This window comes from Mustelus asterias, chromosome 4 (genome assembly GCF_964213995.1).
Source record: "Mustelus asterias chromosome 4, sMusAst1.hap1.1, whole genome shotgun sequence".
Classification (NCBI taxonomy): Eukaryota; Metazoa; Chordata; class Chondrichthyes; order Carcharhiniformes; family Triakidae; genus Mustelus; species Mustelus asterias.
The window spans coordinates 33,029,256-33,055,434 of NC_135804.1; the positions used below are offsets into that span (position 1 = coordinate 33,029,256).

Genomic DNA, 26,179 nt, shown 5'->3' on the forward strand with positions numbered 1-26,179 from the left:
CTTCCTTGCTGTTCATGCCACGCTCCCGCTGCAGCGAGATCGGAGAATTTGGCAGCCAACCAAATCTCTGTTCATTGCAGCAGGATGGAAAAATCCTGTCGGCGTGGGCGGTGGTAAGGTTCCGGCCAATAATTTGAACAAGCACACATTGGCAACAATGTGCACTGCAGCAACTTGTCAACCTTTCTTTGACAGCACCTTCCAAACTCGCAACCTCTGCCACCAAGAACAAGGACAGCAGACTCATAGGACGACCCCTATCTGCGTAGCCCCCACCAAGACACGCACTGTCGTGACTTGAAAGCACATTATCGTCCCTTCACTGTCACTGGGTCAAAATTCTGGAATTTTACTATTTGAGGCCTAATTTACCGTCTGTATTAATGACATGGATGAAGGGAAAGAGTGTATTGTACCCACATTTGCTGATCATACAAAGATATGTAGAAAACCAAATTGTAAGGGGGTTACATAGGGTACGGTTTTCCAGCCACGTTCAACCGAAGACTGGAAAATCCGGCCGAGATCAACAGACCTTTGCATGGTCGGTGTCCCACCCGCTATGATTCCCATGGCGGGCAGGACAGGAAAATTCCACCCATAGAGTCTGCAATGGGATATAGATAGGTTAAGTAAATGGACAAATATTTGGTAGATGAAGTATAATGTAGGAAAAAGTGAGGTTGACTACTTTGGTGGGAAATGAAGTATAACATTATTTAAAAAGAGAGAGATTGCAGAATGTTGCAGTACAGAGAAATCCGAGTGTTCTTGTGCATGAATCCCAAAACATTAGTGTGCAAGTACAGCAAGTGATTAGGAAGGCAAGTGGAATGTTGGCCTTTATTGCAAGGGAGATGGAGTATTAAAGAAGTTAAGTCTTGCTACAGCTGTATAGGGAATTGTAAGACCACACAGAGTACTTTGTACTGTTTTGGTCTCCTGATTTAGGGAGGGATATACTTGCATTGGCTGTTCAGAAAAGGTCCACTATCTTGATTCCTGGGGTGAATAGTTTGTGCTATGAGAAAAGATTGAGCAGGTTGGGCCTGTACTCATTCGGTAGAAGAATGAGAGTTGATCGTATTGAAACATTTAAGATTCTGAGGGGGTATAACAGGGTAGATGTTAAGAGAGTGTTTCCATTCATGGGGAAACCGAGAACAAGGGGCATAATTTCAAAATAAGGGGTCTCCCATTTAAGATGGAGACAAGGGGGAATTTCTCATCTCAAAGAATTGTTAATCTTTAGAATTCTCTGCCCAGCAAGCACTGGATGCTGGGTCATTAGGTCTATTCAAAGATGGGTCAGACAACTCTTTAATAAGGGAGTCAAGGGGAGGACAAGCACGGTGGCCCAGTGGTTAGCAATGCTGCCTCACAGCACCAGGGACCTGGGTTCGATTCCCACCTTGGGTCACTGTCTGTGTGGAGTTTGCACATTCTCCCCGTGTCTGCATCGGTCTTCTCTGGGGCTCCAGTTTCCTCCCATAGTCCAAAAATGTGCGGGTTAGGTGGGTTGGCCATGCTAAATTGCCCTTTAGTGTCGGGGAGACTAGCTGGGGTAAATGCATGGGGTTGTGGGGATAGGGGTTAGTGCAGACTCAATGGGCTGAATGGCCTCCTTCTGCACTGTATGATTCTATAAGCAGGAAAATGGAGTTAAGGCCACACATCACATCAGACATGATCGTATTGAATGGTGCAGCAGGGTTGAGGGGCCAAATGGCCTACTCCTGTTGCCATTTCTTATCTTCTTACATCCTCCCTTCTTAACAACACTGTGGGTGTAACTACACTAAATGAACTGCAGCAGTTCAAGATGATGGCTCATCACCACCTTCTCAAGGGCAATCAAGGACAGGCAACATACACTAGCCTTGCCAGCAATGCTCACATCCCAGGATAGAATTTTTAAAAATGCTTCATAATTATTAGCACCAAGCCAATAAATGATGAGCACTGAAGCAGCAAAGGTAGATCAATTCTTCAAAATGTATTAATTATATTAAGCAAAGGAGAGTGAAGCTGAACAGTGCATTTTTGGAACAATCTCTTCAGCGTAAATTTCTTTACTATACAATTACAAGTGAATGGCTAACATAAGTAAGAAATGCAGAGACACATCCATCTTGCTCATTCATTTGTTTACCTTCTTGTTGCCTGTTTGCTCTATACTTCTTTCTTCTTTGGTCTTTTTTATTAGCGTGCTGCTTTCCAAACTGATAGATAAAACAGTTCCACGCTTGTAATCTAATTTTCATTCACTGTTGCCCTTGTCTGAGAAGTCATACAAAAAGTGACCTTTGAATCACCACTGGACCCATAAAGTACAATAAGTGCCATTGTCCTGTCAAAAATTGAAGATGTTTTACATCATTACAAAATTTAATGTTCCAACTTTTCAAATGTAGTACTTTTCAAAGGCCACATTCCAATTGAAGCTCATTAAATTCAGGCTCGAGTTTCCTGTGGTGGGGACGAGAAAGAGTTTCTCATGCTTTGGAAGTAATATGAATCACTCTTTTAAAACAGATATGGTTACATACTAGTTTTGAAAGGTACAGTAACTGCAGAGCTCTTACAAGCTGCAACACTGAGACTTTTGTGCTTATAAATCTAATAATTGCCTCTTGAACCATTGCACTTCAGTCACACTGCATTCTATTTACTTATGAATAAATCAACTTTTTAAATAAAATTGCTGTTTGAAAGTTCAAAGGTTAACTTATATGGTAATTGCTGGCATAAAGCTTTTCGGAATTAATATCAGAATTGAGGATATTATGGGATTTGGCCACTGTCTTTCTCCCTGATAACAACAAATTATTAATATTGAGGTTTTAAAAACAGCACTCTTCTCCAAGTATGCAAGTTGAAAGATGATGAAATTTAATATTTGACCATTGAAATAAAGACCCAACTAGGCCAATGAATGCAAATATATCTTTAACTGTGCTTAGCAGATGATTTGTTAAAACATAATTGATTTTATTGCTGACACAGAGCTAACATGTGTTAAGGTTATATTTTTCACATCGTCATTTAGTGGATAAAAAGTATTGCTGTGGTTTTAATAATTGGTTTTGTGGATAAAGATGAATGGCCAGCCTGAGTTTCTGTAATGGGTTCTTTTTCATATTCATTTTGATATTAAAGCAAGACATGTGAAACTCTCAGAAACTTGCATAAGCACATATGATCTCTGTAGCTGTGTAAAGATGTCAGAAAATAAATCTGATAGGGTGTGCAGTGTCAGGCTTTTAGCACAAAACCACTAATTACCCATCATTCATTGTCAAACATTTTTAATACCATTATTCAGTTTGAACCTACATATCATACTAAGTTTCAACAATTTTATAAAAGCAACTTGTTCAGGTTTCATCACCCTACAAACACATGTAACACATATTGGGGGAGAAATTCAACTGACCTTCACCTCTTTTTTTTTAGCATAAAATGGTTTCTGGCTCTGCAGGGTGACAATGTTGCGCATCCAAACGGGTCGCGGTATTGGAAGCATGTACCTTATAAATATCCAGGATGTCTTACATTTGCAAATTGGAATCCTAATCTTGGTTGTAGAACCCCAAAGCAAAATTGCAATGCAAATAGGTGGAGCTGGCCTAGTTGCTAAATTTGATTGCTAAATCTGCCTTGCGGCACCGGGCCTTGAACAGTCAAACCAGTGGACCTTAAAAGTGACTGCTGGAGGCTGCTCAAGAAATGGACACAAAACTTTTTAAAAGCTACATTTCTGAGCAGCCAGTCGGAGCAGCGGTGCTTACAGGACCTATCGACTAGCTGGAGCTTATCAGAATTTGTCAGCCCTTGAGCAGCAGGCAAACTGGATTGGGAGATCCAATTGGTGCCCAATGCTCACCTGTATCATTCAAATGAGGCCTGATGCTGAATTTGGTTCGGGGCTTTGTGGAGCTCATTTCATACCGGAAAATGCGCAAGTTGAACTTCTCCCCTGTTGTTCTTTAAAGCCATATTCTCTCTGCAAGTGAACACAGGGGGAAAAAAAACAGCTGCTAATACTTGTTATGCTGCACATATTAACAAATAGGAATTCTATTTTAATATATCCTTTTACAAACTAAAAGTATTTTTTAAAAAAAGTTACCAGGCACTGACTACAGCTTGAGAACGATCTAGGCAAGATGCTTTCCAGTCTAATCAGCTGTCCCAGACTAGTACCAAAACACACTTAGTCAAGGGAATGGGTGGCAGCATATCTTAGATCCTTCCAAATAGATTTACAGGTTGCTAATCACACAGTTTAACAAACACATAATGGAGTAAGTACAGTGATAAAAACTGGTAATAAATTACAAAAATGTACTGTACCGACAAATGCCAAGAACTTTAACAGAAATCTGGAGAAAAATATGGCTTTAATTTCCATACACTTTATAGATTAAGTTTATAAGGTAGGAAGCTCCCGTTTTATATTATGAAGACTTTCCACTTACTCATTGCAGGATATTGTGAATAGAAGTTAGCTCAGTCAAACACACATATAGTAACTGGTTTCAAGATTTAAAATTCCAAGAAACAGATGCTGGTTCAGTTTTAATAGCAGTTACCAAAGTTATTAGTAATGAACTGTGTCACTTGAACAAGCTATCAATCAATGAGTTGTACCGTTTGGACCAAAGGAAGTCATTGCCCATGTCTGTGCAAATTAGAGGCAAATCCTTCATCAAATCACAACATGAAGCAGGTGTTTGGCTTGGGGGAAGCTGCAGGCTGGTATATTCCACGATGCCAACAAAGGGGTTCAGAGGTCCTTATTGTGTTTTTTGAAGAGAATTACTTTTGCCCAATATTCTTGAACTTTAGCACATGTATAGAGACTTAACTAGCAATAAAAATTGCAACTTCTCAACTTTATAGTGGCAGGTACTCTGCTATAATAATAAGGCATTACCAGCAACTGTGTTCTGTCCTTTTAAATTCACAAAAATATTACGTCTATTCTTGAACATAGAGATCACACCAGTGCTGCACTAGTTGTGCACCTGTTGATACAGCACAGTCTGTATTGTAAGCACCATGTTACCATTGCATTGAAATAGAACATTGATGTATGCACTACACTACACACAGCAGTAAGCAGCCTTGAATACCACAGGGCTGAATGGATGATGTGATGGATAAACTTATAATACTCCACTTTTCTTCATTGATATGTGTTATTCTGGGTGCAGGGACAACACCAGAACTTTACAGCTTACACATTAATGGTTTGATAATAAATATATGTTTTATTTTATACTGGAAGGCTTAAGATTCTAACTTGGACTGCAAGTGCTATAAAAATATAAGTATAACTTAACAAAGGCCTGAAATTTGCAGGGTTTTTGGTGAACCATTAGTGTTCACCATCTTTACACCTCAGGGTCTGACCATAATATCAGAATTTAACCCAAGTGCGAATGTGGAAATCCTGAAGTTACAGTCTGCCATTCACGATCCAATACAGGCTGCGTGGTGGACCCCCAGTCCCCACAGCCAACAATCAGTAAAATCAATTAATCTGGTGAGAACATCCCCCACTCCACTTTCTTAGACACCCTATAAAAAGTTAAATATTCTTCAATGAGATGCAACTGTTTTTTAACATGGATCTGAATGATAACTACTGTTGAACAACTGCTCTGACCCTGAAAAAATAGTGGAATGTTGTTAAATCTCTCCAGTATTATTATTTACTAGCATTTCTAAACTAATATTAAATTTTTTTTTAAAAGTCTGTTCATGATATTTTGCGCTCTGTAAAATGCTTAAAAACTGGATTCATTATTAGGGCTTTTCATTTCCTATTTGGCTGTCTGTGAAAATTCTTTAATGAGATTGGCTACTTGTACAGCTTGATGACATCACTGCAGCTCCATGCTCAGAATCCCCACTAAACTACACTACAATCAACTGCACATGAAGACAGATATGGATCTGCTCACGGAAATCGCTAGATCTCGCAAATAGCTTTCTTTGAGGACAACAGCCCTCTCTGCTTTGCTGTTTGCTGCACATTACTGGCCATTATCATCTTACTGACTTCATCTTTGCACTTATCATTTAATCAGAAGACTGCATCATTGATATTTTCTTTTATTACTTAATTTTAATTTTCCTACTTGATCACAGAGCCCTCTGCAGTGAGGCGCTTCTCCCTATTCCCCAAGTTCAAAAACTTGTCACTGCAGGAGCTGCAAGGTGTCCAGGTGCGCAGGAAATTTTTCGACAGAGGGACAAATGAGGAGAAAATTTGCTTCAGTAGAGAAGTGCACTACTGCAGTGTTTTTCCAGCATCCCAATGGGATGGCAGGTTCCTGTGACTGTGCAATTTTTAAATTGCCAGTCAAATATCTCAGATCAGAGGTCAAAATATTCTCAAATAAAGGAGCGTAGAGTGATAAAGCATCCACAGCACTTACCATCACATAATTGCAGACTAAATTACAGTTGAAACACCTACATTTACAACAAAATGATATTGCATCCCATAATTGTGTAATTGCAATACTCACTGTTTAGATGTCAAATGTGGAATTTCTATGGAGCTGAAAGCACAGTTCAAGCAGGCTGCAAATTCAGTTCCATCTTTGACACCTAAGCGATAAGCACCCTCTGTAGCAACTACAGCTGCAAACAAACTAATCTTGCTAAGAATTTCCTCGCCACTTTCTGAGCCAGTCCAGTTGCAACAGAATTCTGACAGGTTTTGCCTGCAGTTGAATCTAAAGTAATTTCCTCAATAACTTAAAAGAAAACCGCCAGTCGCTGACTGCTCCATAATGTTATGCTAAGACTTCAGAATCAGAAATCTGCAAAATTGCAGGTATTCTGAACCCAAATCCCAAGTTATATTGAATGTTCAGTATCTGCTAATACCCAGCATATCATGCATATGCTTCAAGTTTTGTTTCAATGAACCATGTTAAAAATTGTCTGTTTGTGTCATCAGCTTCTCTAAAATAAAAATAACATTATGAAGTACAGTAATGTTCCATAAACTAAACATTATAAAATACAGTTGTGTTCTAGAAACTGGTTCCATTTCTACTCTTGAGGCCTATTTTAAGCTTGCAAAGACAAGTATGGATAATGGAAGCTATAGTTATCTTATTCATAGAAACCTATGGTTTTCCCATCACAGCATCCATTCTCTCTTGAGTAATTCCAAATTGTTCAATTCCACCAGATGAGTTGGAAAGCCAATCATATATTCACCACTGTGTGAAAAGTACTTGTCTTTACTGGAGGATACTAATGTCTTCTTCTAAGCTTTGTCTTCCTATCCTATCATAATGCTCGCCAATAATTCACCCCCAAATGTCATTTAGGCAAAACTTTCCACTCCCACATTAGACTCATCTGAATCTGCAAATAGATCATAGAAATCAGAGAAACCCTACAGTGCAGAAGGAGGCCATTCGGCCCATCGAGTCTGCACCGACCACAATCCCACCCAGGCCCTACCCCCACATATTTTACCTGCTAATCCCTCTAACCGACACATCTCAGGACTCTAAGGGACAATTTTTTAAGCTAGCCAATCAACCTAACCCGCACATCTTTGGACAGTGGGAGGAAACCGGAGCACCCTGGAGGAAACCCACGCAGACACGAGGAGAATGTGCAAACTCCACACAGACAGTGACCCGAGCCGGGAATCGAATCCGGGACCCTGGAGCTGTGAAGCAGCAGTGCTAACCACTGTGCTACCGTGCCGATTATGCAAATGAAGCGAATGCACAATTATGCAAATGAGGTGAAATGTAAAAATCAGCCTGATTTGAACTTTATTTTTAATGTGGGATTTGCAGCAGAATTTAATTGTTTAGAATTGACTTAAACCCAAAGTAGAAATTGATCCCGATAATAATTAAGGTTACTATCATTCTCCGATTTCTCTCAGCTCCTGTCCGAATTGGTTCTAGCGAACTGGTCCCCAATTCCACACCCACCCCGCCACCCCTGCCGGTGAGTCCACATGGGCGAGGGGGCCTGTAATATTATGTGGCAGCATTCCTGCTGCCCACCTGCCCTCGCTTCATTTGAGGCCCTTAAGATAGGGAGGAAGCCCAGCACTTTGCCCTGTTCGGGCCTCACTGATCCCCTTTTCTATTCGGGTGCTCATCCACCCAACACCCCACCGCCCTCCCCCTCCAACCCTGGTTCTCCCTCATCTCCTGGTCTTGCCCTCAGGACCCATGCACCCCAACCACCGGGCTCAACTTAATTGCTAAAGATTCAATCTATTACTTTTTACAACAAAACTAACGTTATTGCTATGGCATTCTGATCCCAGAACTTTACTGCTAGGAAAGTTAAAATAATCGCCAATGAGTGTGTGTATATGTGCTGAAATAAGAGGACTTTTGTATTGCTTGAAATACAGAACAACCCACTTTGCTGAAAATTAATAATCTTTATCATAATCCTGTAGGCTTTTAGCCTCATTTGTAAAAAAGCTGCAATATCAGAGGGCGCGCTGAAGGAATTTGGGGGAAATGGAACCACAACAATGGTTTCAAATACACCTCACGTAACACACTTAACAATATGTTGTTTGTAATCACATGGAATGCCTTTATTAGAGAGAACCAAAATCATATTACATTAGGAGTTGGGACATAAATGAATGAATTATGATGAAAGATGATGAATGCTGTGTTACTGGATTCAATAATAGAAATGTAAGTTTAGTCATGCGCTTATGTTTATTATCCATGTGTCTAATCTTACCGAACATCACATTGTTCAAAATAAACTAGTCCTATGATGTGTTGTTCAAAGAACCAGCACTCGAAATGTTAAAATTTGCTGAATGGCTTACATCTGGATTTAGTTTTCAAGTTGGCTATTGACAACACAATGCTTTTGAATTTCAAAGTGATTACAGATATCAATCCATATGGCATTGTCTGCCTGATCAGGTTCACTACTGATGACTTTATTATCAGCTTTCACATAATGGTGCTCTTGAGTTGGTAACACCATAAGAAAATGCAGATTGTATCTGTGTTAAAACCAGACTGCAAATGCTCCAAATCCGAAATAAAAACAAAAACTGCAGAAGGATCTACACCCAAAGCGTTAACCTGTCCTTTCTCTTGACAAGTGCTGGTGGACTTGCTGTGGTAATTTCTTTGCATATTTCATGGTATGACACCCAAATCAAAATTCGTCTGATTATCACAATTTTGTACTGATCCTACAGGTTTGTTGAAATCATGATAACATCTAGAAGGGATGTGACGGCCTGGAAATGCAATCGTTCTTATTAATAGAACTTGTGTTTAGCCTTCAGTGTGAAATGTGTGGCTTTGTTGTTGAGGAACACTTCAGATAGAAACAAAGCATTACCACATCCTACCTGCTTACTCACATGGAAACATTATATGGCATTTTAGCCAGTAATAAATGAATATATATCGATAATCTATCTTACAGTAACAACTGGGTCAGTATTATAGTTCTACAAAAGAAATGTTCCTCGTGTTTGCTACAAGGGAAAAGGTGCAGCATTTTGAAAGTTACAAATGAATCTTGGTTACTAGCGATGATAAAGCACAACAAATTGCTTTGTCTCCTGCGGACCTTTTGGTAATTTAAACCACTGACGGCTGAAATTTCATTACACCAAAGTTGCAGAGCTTGTATATCTGTGACTTCTCTCTGACTAATGCCACCACCATATGCTTTAAATTATACTAATTGCCCTAAAGAACCTGTTAAACAGCGCATCTGAGTGCTGTATTTATTACTGTGATGAAGAAGTTTCTTTAACTGTTGCATCCTTGCCAATACATATGTCCTCACAGAACAAAAATACAGGGTATTTCAGCACTTTGAGAGATTTCAAAATAAAACAATTGATCTTAAAAGGGGCAGCACCAAGTAAATTACCATCTCAACTCCAAATAAACAATGACAACAGTGATACAGACATAACTTTAAGCAATTTGAATAGTCGTAAGGATTGCAGTGATGCAGCACAAATTAGGTTAATGAAGAAGGGTCTTCGATTCATGACCATCTACTCAATTGTCTACTTGCTCAATGCTGCATTTCGTTGAACTGGATCACTGTGTATCCTTAAAGCAAGTTATGGCTTACTCAATAGCCAACATACAGCTCTATAATTATCCAGGGGTTTCCTCAGTAAATTAGACCCAGTTGCCTGCCAGACATTCTCCATTCTTGTGAGAGAGTTCCACTTTCCAGGATGTCCGAAACCTTTATTTTTCCATTCAGTTTTCTGTGTGCACGTAAATGGGACAGATGTAAACCACTGGAAACCCAATCTTTGTCATTTTGTAAGGAGATGCAAATTATTTCCATTTGAAATCCTTGCAATGAAAAACACTCAAATATTCACAGCATTCCTTATTTTCTATTCTTGCCATGGTTGTCATTGGGTTCCCAATATCTAAAACTGTATTATGATATTACAATGGATTTTAATCTATATTTAGAAAATAGAAATTAGGTATGACAGTTTATGATTTTGTGATCACATTATACATCCAGCACAGGTGCCTGACTTATACTGTCCCTTCGTGAATCTCCTAACTAAAGTCAATGCATGCTTTTTAATCAACAGAGATCTTTAAAGTTTCTGTTTCCCTTCAGTAAAAGAGCCATTCCATGTACTAACCTTAGAGCTTGAAATATATTTGTTCAAAAGTATGCATGAGTTATATCCTAAATCTGGCATTTCTGACAAAGCTGGAAGTTTGGAAAGAGATTGTACTGGATTAACTGTTCAGTACCAATATCAACTATCATCTTCACTCATATGCTATTGCTAATTTGCATGGGGTGAGTGGGGAGAGAAGGAGCTGACCACAGTGGTCTGTGAGCTGAATCAGACACGAATCAAGATATCAATGTGTTAGAGTAATCGTCCCAACATTTTTAAAAATTCATTCATGGGATGTGGGTGTCACTGTCTGAACCAGTATTTGTTACCTATCCCTGAGGGCATTTAAGAGTCAACCACATTGCGGTGGGTCTGGAGTCAATGTAGATCAGGCCAGGTAAGGATGGCAGATTTCCTTCCCTAAAGGACATTAGTGAACCAATTGGGTTTTTACAATAATTGACAAGACTTTTAATTCCAGATTGTTACTCAATTCAAATTTCACCATCTGCCATGGTGGGTTTTGACCTCGGGTTCCCAGAGCATTACCCTGGGTCTCTGAATTACTAGTCCATTAACAATACCACGACGCCACCATCTCCCCCCAAGTAGTACAGCTCTGTGCTCAAAGTAGGTTTGACCCTCCCTTTTCTGAAGCCCCGGACTGAACCTGTAAATACATAGATATATTTTCTGACAACCTACATCCCTAAACAATTGTCACGAGCAGAAGTCTACTGTGAATAGAGAATTAATAGCAGCAAAGGCTAAATTCCAGAAAGATATTCAAAAACACTGTGACTACTATGGACAACAAGGGACTGAAACAAACTAAGGCAAACTGCAGCAGCTACCTTTTTCAAACATATAGGCTAGGACTTTCACACAGACGGAGAGGCTCTCCCCCTGCCTGAAATTGTCAGCACAGACCCGAATCTACAAGTCCCACCCTGAGCCCGGCCTTTGCCATTTTCAAAGGGATGGGGGTGGGGTTATAAATCGCACATCAGGGGTTCCCAGAGGCAGCTATCCATATAAATCTACTGATGTCTCCACTCATTTCTGATTTTGGTTAGGTAGGTGTCTGAAACCTAAATTGTGCAGATTTGACCTGGTAGGAGCAGATCTGAACCTTGTGAATTTGTTTGGAGTTCTAGGGTAACCCATTGGAGAGTCAAGGAACCCTTTTGGTTATGGGACATCTATGGGACAGGTAAGTCACCCTTGAGGGAAAGATAAGGCACAATCTGAAGTAGGTGAGGTGCCCTTTGGGATTGTTAAAAGTAGGCATGATTATGCATAAAAAGTGCATAAACTCAACAGAACTGTCAAAACTGCTAAAGAACTGTCAAAACTGTCAAAGAATTATCAAAACTACCAAAGACTGCCAAAGCTGTAAAAAACTAACAAAGCTGTAAAAGACTGTCAAGGAACTGTCAAGCTGTCAAAGAACCTTTAAAGCTGTCAAAGATTTTTCAAGGCTGACAAGCGACTACCAAAGAACTACCAAAGCTGTCAAAGACCTGTCAACACTCATTAGAACTGTCAACGGTTATTGGAGCTGTCAAAGCAGTTGAGGGATTTAACACTGCTGGGCTTTATATTGAAGAAAATATGAATTTAAAATAATACATTGGTGCTAGCTATTTAACTCTGGCTGTTGACATAAGTCTAACAATTATCATTATGGAATTTGTGCTGCATTCTTGATTTTAAAACCTGACATTATCGCAGTGGGGTGATAGCAAAGTGAGCAATTTGATTGACAGCTCACGTAGAATCTTAGAAATCTTAGAAACCCTACAGCACAGAAAGAGGCCATTCGGCCCATCGAGTCTGCACCGACCACAATCCCACCCAGGCCCTATCCCCATATCCCTACATATTTACCCACTAATCCCTCTAACCTACGCATCCCAGGACACTAAGGGCAATTTTAGCATGGCCAATCAACCTAACCCACACATCTTTGGACTGTGGGAGGAAACTGGAGCACCCGGAGGAAACCCACGCAGACACGAGGATAATGTGCAAACTCCACACAGACAGTGACCCAAGCCGGGAATCGAACCCAGGTCCCTGGAGCTGTGAAGCAGCAGTGCTAACCACTGTGCTACCGTGCCGCCCTATAACTATAAGTACTTATAGAAGAGGTTTATTTTCGTAAAAAATTAATTTAAGGAATTTCCAAATTTTTAAAACATCATTAAGCACTAAGTTGACATGGGGGTATGATGAGCTGTGACAGGCAAGTAGAAAGGCATGGGTTGACATATGGGATATGAGGAGCCATGGGGGTGAGTAGAAGGGCATTTGGGTGTCACGGGGGCATGAGGTGGCATCGTTTGGCGTGGGTGGGCCTGGCAAATGTGTGGGAGTAAGGATTGAGGTCTGGGGGGGGGCTCTTTCTTTTTGTTGTAGTGCTTAGCCCTGCATGTGGTAGCCTCTGCACTAATTCCAAGAGCAGTAGGCCAGACTTCCAATCCAGCCTACACTTCCTCCCCCCACAATCCTGGAATGAAAATCCATCCTTCCAGGCTTCTTTCTCCTGGGTTTGGGTTGGTGGAACCAAGAAATGTCCCTGAGACTGCTCTCCTGGACAGAAGCTGACCTCTGGACCAAAGAGTTTATTGGGATAATTAAAACAGGTGAATTAATGGATTGTTCTCTGCTTATCTCTTAATTAAATATATTCAGTTGAGCATTTAAAGTAAACTTGGTTTTCTTGAAAGTAGGCAATGCAGGCATTTGATGGCAACACACCTAACTTAATTATACTTATCATTTTATGATATTCTCTGCTTGCATATATTAAATGCATCTTTCAAATATCAATTTTGTGAAGTCTGAACTGAAACTTGGGCAACGCATATTGGTCATTAGATTTGGTGTTCAGTTCTTGATAAGGTCAATTCTCACTTACAATCTAGTTAAGTTTAAAATGATCAAATCAAGAATAAGTTAATTGATCGCATCAAGATTAATCAGGTGTTTGAATGCTAAAGATTAGAACTGCCTTCTTTACACCGGAAAATAAATATAAACAGCTATTTTAGAGATCACTGTAATAGTTACTTCCTCTGTAATGTTAAGAAATTAAATGCAAATTTAACAGGGTCGTACACTGTACAAATTGCAAACATTTTCGCAAAGGTAGGAAGAACTGTTAAGTAGTTCCCAATCAATCTTATGGAAGGGAAATTCAAGTTAGGGAGTTTAAGGGACACTATATTATGCATCTTCCTGGTTTCAGTGTCGTTTTAAACAGAGTTTTTCAGTGCACCCTATCGCCTTATCATTTTTGGTAAATGATTTTAATGCTACAGCTCTTACCTGTATGTGACCTCAAATGGGTCCTAAGGTGGCTGGGCTGGTTAAAGACTTTACCACATTCCTTGCATGGAAACTCATTGTGTTTGCCTTGTGTCTTCCCCAAACCTAGGCATGCATATATTGTGAAAAAATTTACAGTTAGCAGCCTTGCGGAAGAAAGAGTCATCAGTGAAAGTAAACAAGACCAGACAGAAAACCCAATGCAGTTACTGGAGTTTACATTCTTAACATCAAAGCCTCAAACTGTTATTTTAATTTATGAAGTAGCCTGTTCAGACCTTGAGCATCAGAAGTGCATTCCAAAGCATTACTGCTACATCAGTCAGTTTCTAGTGCGACACCTTAGTCACCATGACACATCTGCAAATGACTTCAAGCACTTTTTTCTCTGAATTTTAAACACTACCTTATCATCTGCAGCAAATACATAATAAAAAAAAACATAATCTATAGCTTTGTGTCTCTTCCCCTGTTCTTTGGAACTGCACACATTTGACTGCACTTCAACAAACAAGTGTGGTTAAGGAGCATCTGAGTCAAATAATATTTGATTATATAAATGAATTTCACGTATGAGGCCCTTCATATCATCACTTAGTCCACCAATCAAGCAATAATAGATTCAGGTACCATAGACACAATCCATAATAAAATAATTTATGGAAAACCAAAAGTAGAAATTGAAATTTGCCTGCTGGATCCCTTCAAACTCATTACAGGATGTTAGAATTAAAAATCACTTACAACTACCTTCACAGTAACAAAAATGATATATTTGTTGATGTAATGTAAATTCTGATTTGGAAGGAATAATATTAAATTGATTGTGTTGTACTATCTGCAGCCTCTCTATTCAAATCGTACACAGCTTTTTGGATAACAAAATGACTGAATCAAGCATGTTCTAAACACTTGGTGTCATTACAATATCGTTCAAAATATACTAGTGGCCATGTGTTAGTGATATAGAAGATTCGCAGTCAATATGAGTTCACTGCCATTTTTCATCTACAATTTGTATATATATTGTAAATCTATATTCCAAAAAAGTCACATTTACTGCATCACTACTTCAGCATTCAATGTTAAAGTTAACACATTGGCTGCTATCAGGTTCTGGACACTAATTTTAGTATGGTATTAGACTGACATTAGTATAGTGTGATGTACAGACGATAGACTCAAATTACACCAGCAGATACAATTCAGACATTAACATAAGAAGATTGGCAATGAAAGTCTGCTGCACATCCATGTTTAGATTCTTGCTTGCAGCTTCACTCCTTGATGACTAACTGATAGCGTTATGAGTACTGGTGGAAGCGGTGCTTCCCTCATAACATTAAAAAGAGTCCAAGGTAAGTTTGCAAGTACAGCAGAATATGGTGAAAACTTCCTGCCAGTGATTAAAACATTGGGGGCGATCTTACCGGCTTGTCCCATTGGTTGATGGGTGCCTGCCTGGCACTCTGGCACTGCACACCGGGCACCCTGGCACTGTCCACCAGGTACTGGGCAGTGCCAAGGAGTGGGGCCATGATGGGGCAGAGCTTAAGGGGTCGGGGTGGGGCCATGATGGCGGCAGGACCTAAGGGGAGGTGGGCGGGTGGGAACTGTGCACTCTGCAACTCGGGATTGGTTGGTTGGGGGTGGGGGGGTTGGAGCTGGGCACTCTGCAATCAGCAATTGGCTGGGATCGACTGGGTGGGTGGGGTGGGGGGGTGTGATCGACCAGGCCTGGGGAAAGTGGGAGTGTGATTGGCTGATTGGTTGGGGAGGCCAGTGATCAGGGGGGTGGGGGGGGGAGCGATATCCAAGAGGGGTGGGGTGTCTGACAGATTTCTCTGTTCTGTTGTACAGAACAGAGAGATCAGCACATGCGCAATTCTGCCCTCTAGTGTGAGCAGCCAGCTTTCCGGTGAACCTGGGTCGTGCCAGCTCCCCCTACTGGTGGAAATCAGATTGCGCATCATTCTTTGCACTAAGTGGCATAAGATTTCATTTGTGGCCTTGCCGAGAAAACGGATATAAAACTCTCCCATTTTCACGCTCATTGAGCACTTAGAATTTTTTTGGTAAGATCACCCCCATTTGCTTTAGACCTCTCAGAGCTCTATCTTCTGAATTGAATCCATGCTGCATGAGACTTATTGGTACATCTACCGGGCAGGGAAAAACGGAGAAAGATGTATCTCCCCATTTATTTTTGGCATGCATTACATTTCCCATTCTCCACACTTCAAATCCCAGATTTGCCTTTGATGTTCTCCGCTTCCCTTTCTTAAATCATGATTACACTCCCAAGGAAGAGCTGCAGTGTCTATAGGCCAACATAAGTTCTGCTATTCAATTGGATCATGGCTGATCTGTACCTCAACTCCATTTACTTGCCTTTGTTCCATAATCCACTGATACGCACAAATCAATATTGATTACCAGCAGAAGTGGTTTTGAAACTCTTACTTCCGGGTGCTTGGAAGTCTGATAGCTGGCCTGACGTCTGAGGTATTGTCAATATTTGTCTAAGTGTACATGATTTTTTGTCTATATGTACATTGAGGCGAATGTAAAAGCAATATAAATTTTTGAAGATGTCTGGAAAATTTGAGAATTTCCAAATAGCACATTTTTCTCGCTGAGATATTCAACTGGAATAGTTCAATTTCTTTACTAGGACCATAAAAACAAGCTCATTTTTATTATTGCACACTGGCTATCATTCGTTCTTTCAAAGACAAGTAAAGTACATATTATTGTAAGATAGGCAATGGATTACAATGAAGTTTATTTACCTTATTGAAGGAATCATAAGATAGATTCCCAATATGAGAAACTAGGGTACAACAAATTGAATGCGTAAAAGACTGAAAGTAAAATGAAAATTTCCTCACAACATTTAAGAAACATTTAGACGAGCACTTGAAATGCCATACAAGGCGATGGACCAAGTGCTGGAAAATGGGATCAGGATAGATACATGCTCAATGGCTGGCACAAGCACAATGAGCCAAAGGACCACTTGCTGTGCTGTAAAACTCATATGACTCTAATAGGGTAAAAGGTCCTGCTTTAAGTCCGGTATTTCACTTGTGGGAACAGGGGCCAGAGAGTCACGTGCAGGAGCGAAATACATCCAACTCCATTGTTCCCAACTTTCTCGTTGTTAAAATTAATGAACAGAAGATTGTGAGCCCTGCAAGTCGGACACATCGACCTGTCTCCAATGCTGTGATCTGTGTTCTTGACTCCACACCAGGAGCAGAGTCTATGGAAATTTATCCCAATTTTATAAAAAGTATAAGATCTTTTTCAGAGCAGGAAAACATCATCAGTTCAAGTAATCTTCAAGTCCTTTTTGATTGATCACAGCCTGCCTACTCAACACATCCCACAATTTCTTCTCTCTTCAGAAACACATTTAAGTTGTCGAAATCAGTCACCTCTTGTGGTAGCTTATTCCATGAGCCTGTTACGCTATTAGAAAGAAACTCTGTTTCACTTCTTCCCTTTCATCTTGTAATCACTGATATTAGCCTTTACTTATGGCCCAATGGAATTTTGCAAAGCCCCTTTATAAATACTGTAAAGCTGACAAAAGTTTTATCTGATGAATGATTTATTAACCCAAAACATTGGCCAACATTTTCCATCATCGTTCGCGGCTGGGATTTTCCGTTGCTGCTGAAAGTGAATGGAGTTTTGGCTGGAACACCAAATTTTCCGTCCTTGCTTGCAACGGGTCCAACACATAAAATCTGGAGAATCCCACCATTAGATCTATCTCTCTCTACACAGATGCTGCCTGACATGCTGAGTATTTCCAGCATTTTAAGTTTTTAATCCCAGATTTTCGGCCTATGCAGTATTTTGCTTTAACCTTCCGGTGTAAGTGCTTTATGCCTTCTTATCAGCACAGGAGTTACATCAAAGGTCATAATGTAACAGGAAATTTAGGCTGGAATTTTCCAGCCCCTCCCATTGGTGAGATCTTCTGATCCTGCCGAAGTCAACAGAAATTGGAATGGCTCATGGCATCCGCTGTGGGGGAACCACCATGGCGGGACTGGAAAATCCTGGCCAAAGATTCAGCCAGTATCACATGTAAGAAAAAGTATTCCACCACTTCATTCAATATTATATGGCACTGTCATCCTGTGTACTTTTATCACAATTCTTCTGATCATTCTTGTTGTTTGCTTTAACACAAATTACCGTATATTTACCCCGAATCCACACACAACAATCTTACACAGTTCATGGGCATGTATTTAAAAGATAAATCAAATAAAATCATACATGTATGCATAAATTATATTAAATTGCAGAAAAGGCTGTTTCACAATATCGAATCCAGGTGATTAAAATGAGTTAAATGTCACACAGTACATGATGTCTATAATTCTTTCTTGGGCATGTTTCTTACATGCAGTTACTGCATATGTACAAATTACATGGTAAAATGCACCTTCCATTTTCCTCTGTCCTTTTGCCACATGCTTCTATCTTCATGTGTCTTTTTTCAACCACTTCCACTGCCTGATTATCTTTAAAGTTTCCACTTCTCTGTTTTCGAATTAACCAGTCCAATGAACCATGTATCTCTCAGGTGTAAAACAGACTATTTAAAGAAAAATAAAAGTACCAGGCCTTTTTCTTTACTTATGCCAGTGCCACGTGATGTGGATACATTAATTTAAACCATTCCAATCCGTCACAAAGTGAATGTCAAATCCACAGCCCTGATCCCACCCTATCCGAGTTTGAGCTTGGCAGCACTCAGCACCTTAGCCACTGATAAACAAAATGTTCCCTTCCTCTGGAATGAAACATGTTTTTGTTTTCTACTCCAGCCCCAAATGCTCCATTGTCATAAGGCATATACTCATACATTAATCTAATAAAAGAATGTTCATATGATCGATGGATTAATGTGACAGCAAAGCAGGTTACTCAAACTTACAACTGCTTCATTGTGATTTAAGTGCCTTAGCTGCTGCACTATCAGTGACCTTGTTGTAACACTTTCAATTGTGCAAAATTGAAATCTACCGTAAGATTAATATTGCGATATTCTGTAACTTTATAAAAAATAAAAACAGGTTTTGGGCATGAGTTGGTACAAATTTAAATAGCACACTTTTAAAAAAAGACACGGGACTCACTATACTTATCCTACCCTGGTTTTTTGCACGATAACTTGAGCAGTAATGATTGCGCATATAGACTGACTTTACAACCATAGCATTGGTTGGATAGCTAAGACACAAGAACAAGAATTAAAGTTCATCAATTTTTCTGCCTATTTTGAGTTTAGCAGGGCAGTGCATGTCAAGCTCATTACTACAATTCAATTTTGCTTTCCAACAAGAATAAAAGAAAGCATTTTTGCAGTTTGCTTACAGGACAATTGGCTGATTGCGTGGTGTCAACTCCTTTCCTTGTGTTCAACTGCTTAAGATCACCACTGCTTCATTAATCAGTTAGGATAATCTCAACTGAACTCTATTGTCCAAAGTTTAGGCCACTGGCTAATTATTTAGACACAATTAAATCTATGCCCCAAATTGCAAAGTACAACAACAAAAATACAATAATGACGAAAAAACATAAAAAAGGCTTGCATTCAAGGTGTGCTTATCGTACTTCTCAGTGTTTCACACGCAATGAATTACATTGAAATATGGTGACTGCTGTTACATAAGCAAGAGCCAAGCAATTCAAAATGTCTTCAACAGTACCTCCCAAACCCATGACCTTTACCTCCTGGAAGAATAGGCCCAGCAAGTGCATGGGAACAGCAGGACTTTCAAGATCCCTCCACGTCATACATCATCCTGACTTGAAAATATATCATTGGTTCTTCATCCTCAATGTGCCAAAATTGCTGGAACTCCCTAGATAACTACACTATGCTAGTCCTTTCACCACACAGACTGCAATGGTTCAAATAGGTGGATCAGCAGCACCTTATCCAGGGCAATTAGGAATGGGCAGAAAATTGGCAGTGACACCCACAACCCATGAATGAATTTAAAAAAAACAATAAATACCTTTGCCATAGCAAGATGAACAATTCCTTCTTGAAAATTACGAGTTGTACAGTGTGTAAGAAGCACCCAAGAAATGAATACCAGTATGAAAAACATTTTGATCTCCGGTGTATACATAAATCATTAGAAAAGAAAACTCTATAACATTTACTGTACAAATATTTTTCCATTTGTTGAAAGTTCTCTTCTAGGTCTGTAGACTTTGTACATTATACAAATAGAATTACATTCAGGAGTTGACAGATATTTAGTTGGATCATACAGTTAGGTTGCTAGTAATGTTGGACTGGCTGCTACAGGTACAGCATATCAACGGTGAGTCTGTTCTGGTGAAACAGGTGGCACAGCTAAAGACCAATTGAAAGGCTAAGAAGTCCATAACCAAACTCCTAGGCAGTTGCTTAGAAGAAACTGCAACTGAAACTATCTGCCAAATAAAGCACGTGTCATGTCTTTTGCACTTCCGTGGCCAACTCTCACAATAATCAAGTTTCCACCCAATTCTTCTGAAACTAATAAGACCTCTTAAGCAATTAAATTTCTGCTCTAAATATCTATCTGAAAAGTGAATGGCTTCAATTGAATATGAAAACTTGAGAAAAGGGAAGAGTCACAGTGCAACAATATTGTGAATTTATGCTGAGATTCCTTAAAACCTTGCCTCGGAAATGGATTTAGCTGGCCAATGTGTTCACTGCATCTTAAAAGTTGGATTTATTTGACACCCACCTGATAAGTCTGATCTCTTAGTGCTGCTGCTGCTGATTGAACTACCATTGAAAGCTGCCATGTTGTCTGTGCTGTAAGCTCTCAGAACAGAGAGCATGTTCATCTGATGGTCATGGACATGCTCCTGGTTGACCAGTCCTGGTGGAATATCGTGAGATGGCAGAAGATTTAAATTGTGCCAAGGTCCACCTTGAGGTTTACCCATGGAGCTAAGAAGACTCTCTGATCCTTGTGAAAGAGCTGCATTTTGAATCGGATCTTCCTCATCAGAACTTTCTTCATCAGAAGTTAACGGTTGGTTTATGTCCGCTAATGCATCTTGATCATCTACATCTTGATCATTTACAGACCCTGTTTCATCGCTGCAGGGTTGATTGCCTGCTTCACCAGAAGGACTCATGCTTGTAGCTCCTGGTGAAACAAGGTTCAACGTATTTTCAGGTGGACATTTTAATTCAGATTCAAGAGCTGTACTTAAACTAGGTGTTCCTGGACCACCAACATCTGAATATTTGTTGAATTGTTTGTAAAAGTCTGTCACTAAAGAGCTCAGACTAGAGTCCATGGGATTAACAAAAGGCTTCTTGTGATCTCCCAAGGAATCACTAGATTGACCTTGTTGTAGTATCTTATCTGTGGAAGAATCGGCCTTGTCAAGTGGTTTTGTGGCTAGCATATCTTTCTTAGTTACCGCAGGAGAGACTGGCAAACAGGTTTTTTTTGCAACAGACGAGGGCTCCCCTTGAAGATCATTTCCATTATCGGCAAATCCTAAAATGTTTTCTTTTCGTTTTGATTTTCCCAGGTGATTTGCTTGAAGGTGGAGAACCATTAATTCCATTGATGAAGTTGTGAAGGAACAGAATAGGCACCCATGCCAAGTAGTGTTATCCTGAATGGTAATGGTGGCACCAGGAATTGAGGCTGAATCATTTGACGGAGGTCGCACAGATAAATCCAGTGGTTCATACTGGGATTTTTCTGCAGTTGATCTCAATTTGACAACTGCCTTTTCTTCAGATGGCTGACCTTCAACCCTTCCTTCACAGTCTTCAGAACCTGCATTCTTTGTGTGTTTCTCAAGTGTTGGTTTTGAGTTAGACTGCTTTACGCTCGTGGTTTCACTGTAGACTCTTTCCATCATTTCTTTCTCTTTCTCCAAAGATCTCAGTCCAAAAGTGTCAATGAAAGCTTGCAAGGACCCTTGAAAGTTGACTCCATTTCCAGCCAGGCTCTGAAAAGCTCTGCTCAGATCAGAGAGACTTGGAGTCTCTTCACTACATACTTCAGAAGTAGCTTTCAGATGTTCAGACTGATGCTCTGATGTGACCCCAGTTCCAAGTCCCTGGCATTCTGCAGCCGAAATCACTCCCATAGGCCATTGCTGAGGAGCCAAGCCACTCCTGAGGTCAGCTCCTGGCATGCTTTTCGTTACTCCCCTCAGTATTTCCGGCCTCATAAACACCTGGTTTTTATTTGCTGCCTCTTCGGAATGCTCTTGATGTGTGTGAGGCTGCCCCAGCAGAGGACTTGTTCCATTCTGTCGCTCCCGGTGATGGCGTTCTAAGTGATACTTCAGGGATGCTGATTGTGTTCCAGCATAGTCGCAGTGAGGACACTTATACGGCTTTTCCCCTAAATAATTGAAAGAAAGTAGTAAGCTTATGTTTTCAGCAGACAAATATTCCAAAGCAGTTCACACCAAGAATGAGAAGGTGGTTACTTTAGTGTGGTGAAGAGAAAGAAAGCATAGTTAAAAAAGCATAAACGGGTTTAAACATATCAAATCATTTCAAAGTCTCCAAATTTTATGGCGTCCCATAAAATATTGAACTGAATGATTTAAGACTTACAATGTAGTAAATCATGGGTATAATTAGCAAATGACACACTGCACAAGTAATTTATCATTATTTGTGAAACACCATTCAGGAATTAATTTAACAATTTTCAGAAAATAGCACTGGTTCAAAAAATACTAGTGGTTCAAAGTACATTCAATGCATCCATAGTGTAAATAAAACAATTTTCAAACATGCAGAATGGCCTGTGCATATTTGTATCTATTCTCATTTAAATATGTAGATTTGCATTTGCACTGGTTTGTAAAAAGTTCAAAAGAGAAAAAAATAAAAGGAGTATTATGCTGTATTCATGTAACAGGGGCTTGTAAGAAAATATTCACCTCCTAGATCATCTGGTTTATGCATATATTTCCATAATGTCTCTGTTTTGAAGGAATATAGATTTCACTCATGTACTATGATAATGGTCATTTTGTACCTGCTCATGTTACCTGATTTTTCAGCAAAACTTTTTTCTCCATGCGTTACGTTATTCTTTAAAATTGACTATCATGAAGAGGATGTGGAGTTTGCACATTCTCCTCGTGTCTGCGTGGGTTTGCTCCGGGTGCTCCGGTTTCCTCCCACAGTCCAAAGATGTGCGGGTTAGGTTGATTGGCCATGCTAAAATTGCCCCTTAGTGTCCTGGGATGCGTAGATTAGAGGGATTAGTGGGTAAAATATGTAGGGATATGGGGGTAGGGCCTGGGTGGGATTGTGGTCGGTGCAGACTCGAATGGCCTCTTTCTGTACTGTAGGGTTTCTATGATTTCTATGATTTCTATGAGGATGTGGAATATAATCATTGTACTCCATCCATTACATGCTAATCAAATCAGTCAGGGGACACGGTGGCACAGTGGCTAGCACTGCTGCCTCACAGTGCCAGGGACGCGGATTCCTTTTCCCAGCTTGGGTAACTGTCCATGAGGAGTGTGCATGTTCTCCCCGTGTCTGCGTGGGTTTCCTATGGGTGCTCCTATTTCCTCCCACATTCTGAAAGACGTGGTGGTTAGGTGCATTGGCCACGCTAAATTCTCCCTCAGTGTACTTCAACAGGCGCCGGAGTATGGCGATTAGAGAATTTTCATAGTAACTTCATTGTAGTGTGAATGTAAGTCTACTTGTGACACTAATAAATAAACTTTAAAACTTTAAACTTTTTAGTTTCTGTTCGAGAGCTTTTGTAGGGCAGCACAGTGGTTAGCACTGTTGCCTCACAGCACCAGACTCCTGGTTTTGATTCCGGCCTTGAGTGACTCTCTGGGTGGAGTTTGCACGTTCTCCCTGTGTCTGCGTGGGTTTTTTCCGCATTGACCCAGACATGAACATACTGTGGGGATCTCCCGGGAGCATAAAGGTGAATATAGCACACGGGGGAGAGGGACATGGCCAAGTGGTGGCCTGGCAATGCCCCCGGCACTGCCCCTTAGCACATGTTGGCAGTGCCAACCTGCTGGTGCTAACCCAGCCATGCTAATTTGTGCCAGGAGGCAGTGCCAGGGTTGGACCCCGGTGGGCACCTCATGTGGAGGTATTGGGGGGGATCATTTATTTGTTGTTGTCGGGGAAGTGGATGTGGGAGCTGGGGATGCCGGCGATGGCTGTTCGGGTGCGGGGTTGGGGGGAAGGGAAGGAGTGCCGGCATTGACTGTGTAGGAAGAGGGTTGGGGGGAGAATATTCTGATCGCCAGAGGTGAATGTCAGTTCTGATCAGTGGGGAGGTGGAGAGGAGCCCGTGAGACATCTGTGGTGGGGCAAAGGTTAATTTATGTTCTGATTGGGGCGCCCTTTAAACATGGCGCAGTGCAGCTGGGCTTTGTTGGCGTGTTGAGGCCCCATCCCTCAACAAACCCACCTGTTTTTTTGCACAGAGTAAGGTAAGATCTGGAGACATAACTGATGCCGTTTTTCCTGCCGGAATCAACACTCTGCCATTTTTTGGTAAGATTTCACCCACCGTGTTACAGATGTCTGGGTGGGTTGTTGAGAAATCTGTACAATTTGCCTTGGTCACCTCTGTCATTCATTGTGTAGTTTGCTGTGTTTGACCACAGTTTGCCTGTTAATTCACATGTATCTTATTTTAACCCTCACTGTTGAATTCTGCACCTGTATAGAAAAGTTTATTTTAGCTTGTTCAAACCCTATGCAATCTTAAGGCTTTATTCTCACAAGGAGTGTCTTAAATCTCAAACTTTGTTTACTGCAAACAAAAAGCTATTGGTCCTAAACCAGATCCTATCAGAAATTTGGAAGTTTGGGCTTGGATCATAACAGTGGGGAGAAAGTTTTGGATGACCTCAGGTTTATAGATGATAGAATGTAATGGTCAACCATGACTGTGCTGCAATAGTCAAGTCTCGAGGTAACAAAGACATAGATGAAGGTTTCTGCAGAAGAGATGAGGCACTCTCCGCACTCCCACCTCCTCACTACTTTCTGCCCCCACTTCCCTCATTAACTGCTATCCACTTTCCCAAATGCCAATTTCCTCCTGATTGCTTCCCCGTGCCTCTCCCAACCTATCAGGAAATTGAAACCCTCTTCCCTGGTGAACTGCCTGGGAATGCCCAGCAAATGCCTGGAGCTTTCTGTTTGCATGTAAATTGGGTCTGGGGCTCTATATTGGGTATAGTCACACCAACTAATTCCAAATGGTTGCAATGTATTTACATATGAACTTACTGCCCAGTCTTGATTTTGCCTGTTGTCTGAACATTGTGGAGGGCACTGAGCTATACAGAGTAGAAAGGTCGCAGGTTTGAAGCAAAGTCAGTGCTCAATTCACCACTATCTACTGGAGTAGCAATCGAGAAGCTATGATTGGTATCAGGTTCACTGTGCTTGGATCGAAAGGCTAGGATTGCTTTCTGATGAGTTCTACTGTAAAGTGTGTTCATGCTGGCATTGAAAGAGGTCAGGATCAAGGCCCTATGGTTTAATGTCCACAAACTCTTACAAATGTGATCTCACATGATGAACTGTTACTTGGGTTGAGGTCATGGAGGAGAGCTGGCATTTACTGCATATTACTTTAGCAAAAAATAAATAAAATCCCCTCTGGTAACATAGGGCTAAAGATAGTGGAAATAGCTGAAGTCGTGCTCTCATTGGAGCAGGACTCCAACCATTCATTGATTGGTAACTGGGAATAGGTATAAAGTGCATACTTCTCCAAACGTATTTTCATGATGGAATGAAGGCTAGGTTCAAGAAGGTGAATGGCAAACCTAAATCTGGTTGGGATGGAGCCAATACCTAATTTTGATTGAGCATAAACTGAAGGGTGCACACAATCAAAACGGCGGCCTATATTTTGTCCAGTTTATGGAATCAAATTGCTGTGCTGTATGAAATGTCTACAAGCCAAGGTGGTCCTTGTTATAAAAAGCATTATATTTATATCCCAACCTCAATTTGTGACCAGTGCCACATCTCTAACAATAAGGCTTTCAACTAACAGTGCTATGTTCCGACGTTTGTGCGGAGCACCTGATCTAGCTTGGTTGACATAGTCTGAAATACAAGTTAATCAGATTTAAGTTAAACAACATAGT

At 40.5% G+C, this 26,179-nt stretch overlaps 1 protein-coding gene across 1 annotated transcript in view; it reads right to left on the bottom strand.

Annotated features, from left to right (window-relative positions):
- Nucleotides 1–26,179, bottom strand: part of znf536 (zinc finger protein 536) — a 346,188-nt gene that overhangs the window by 111,266 nt on the left and 208,743 nt on the right. The window contains exon 4 of the mRNA XM_078210243.1: nucleotides 20,776–22,410. Within this exon, the coding sequence (XP_078066369.1) occupies nucleotides 20,776–22,410 (1,635 nt within the window). The remainder of the gene's footprint in view (nucleotides 1–20,775; nucleotides 22,411–26,179) is intronic.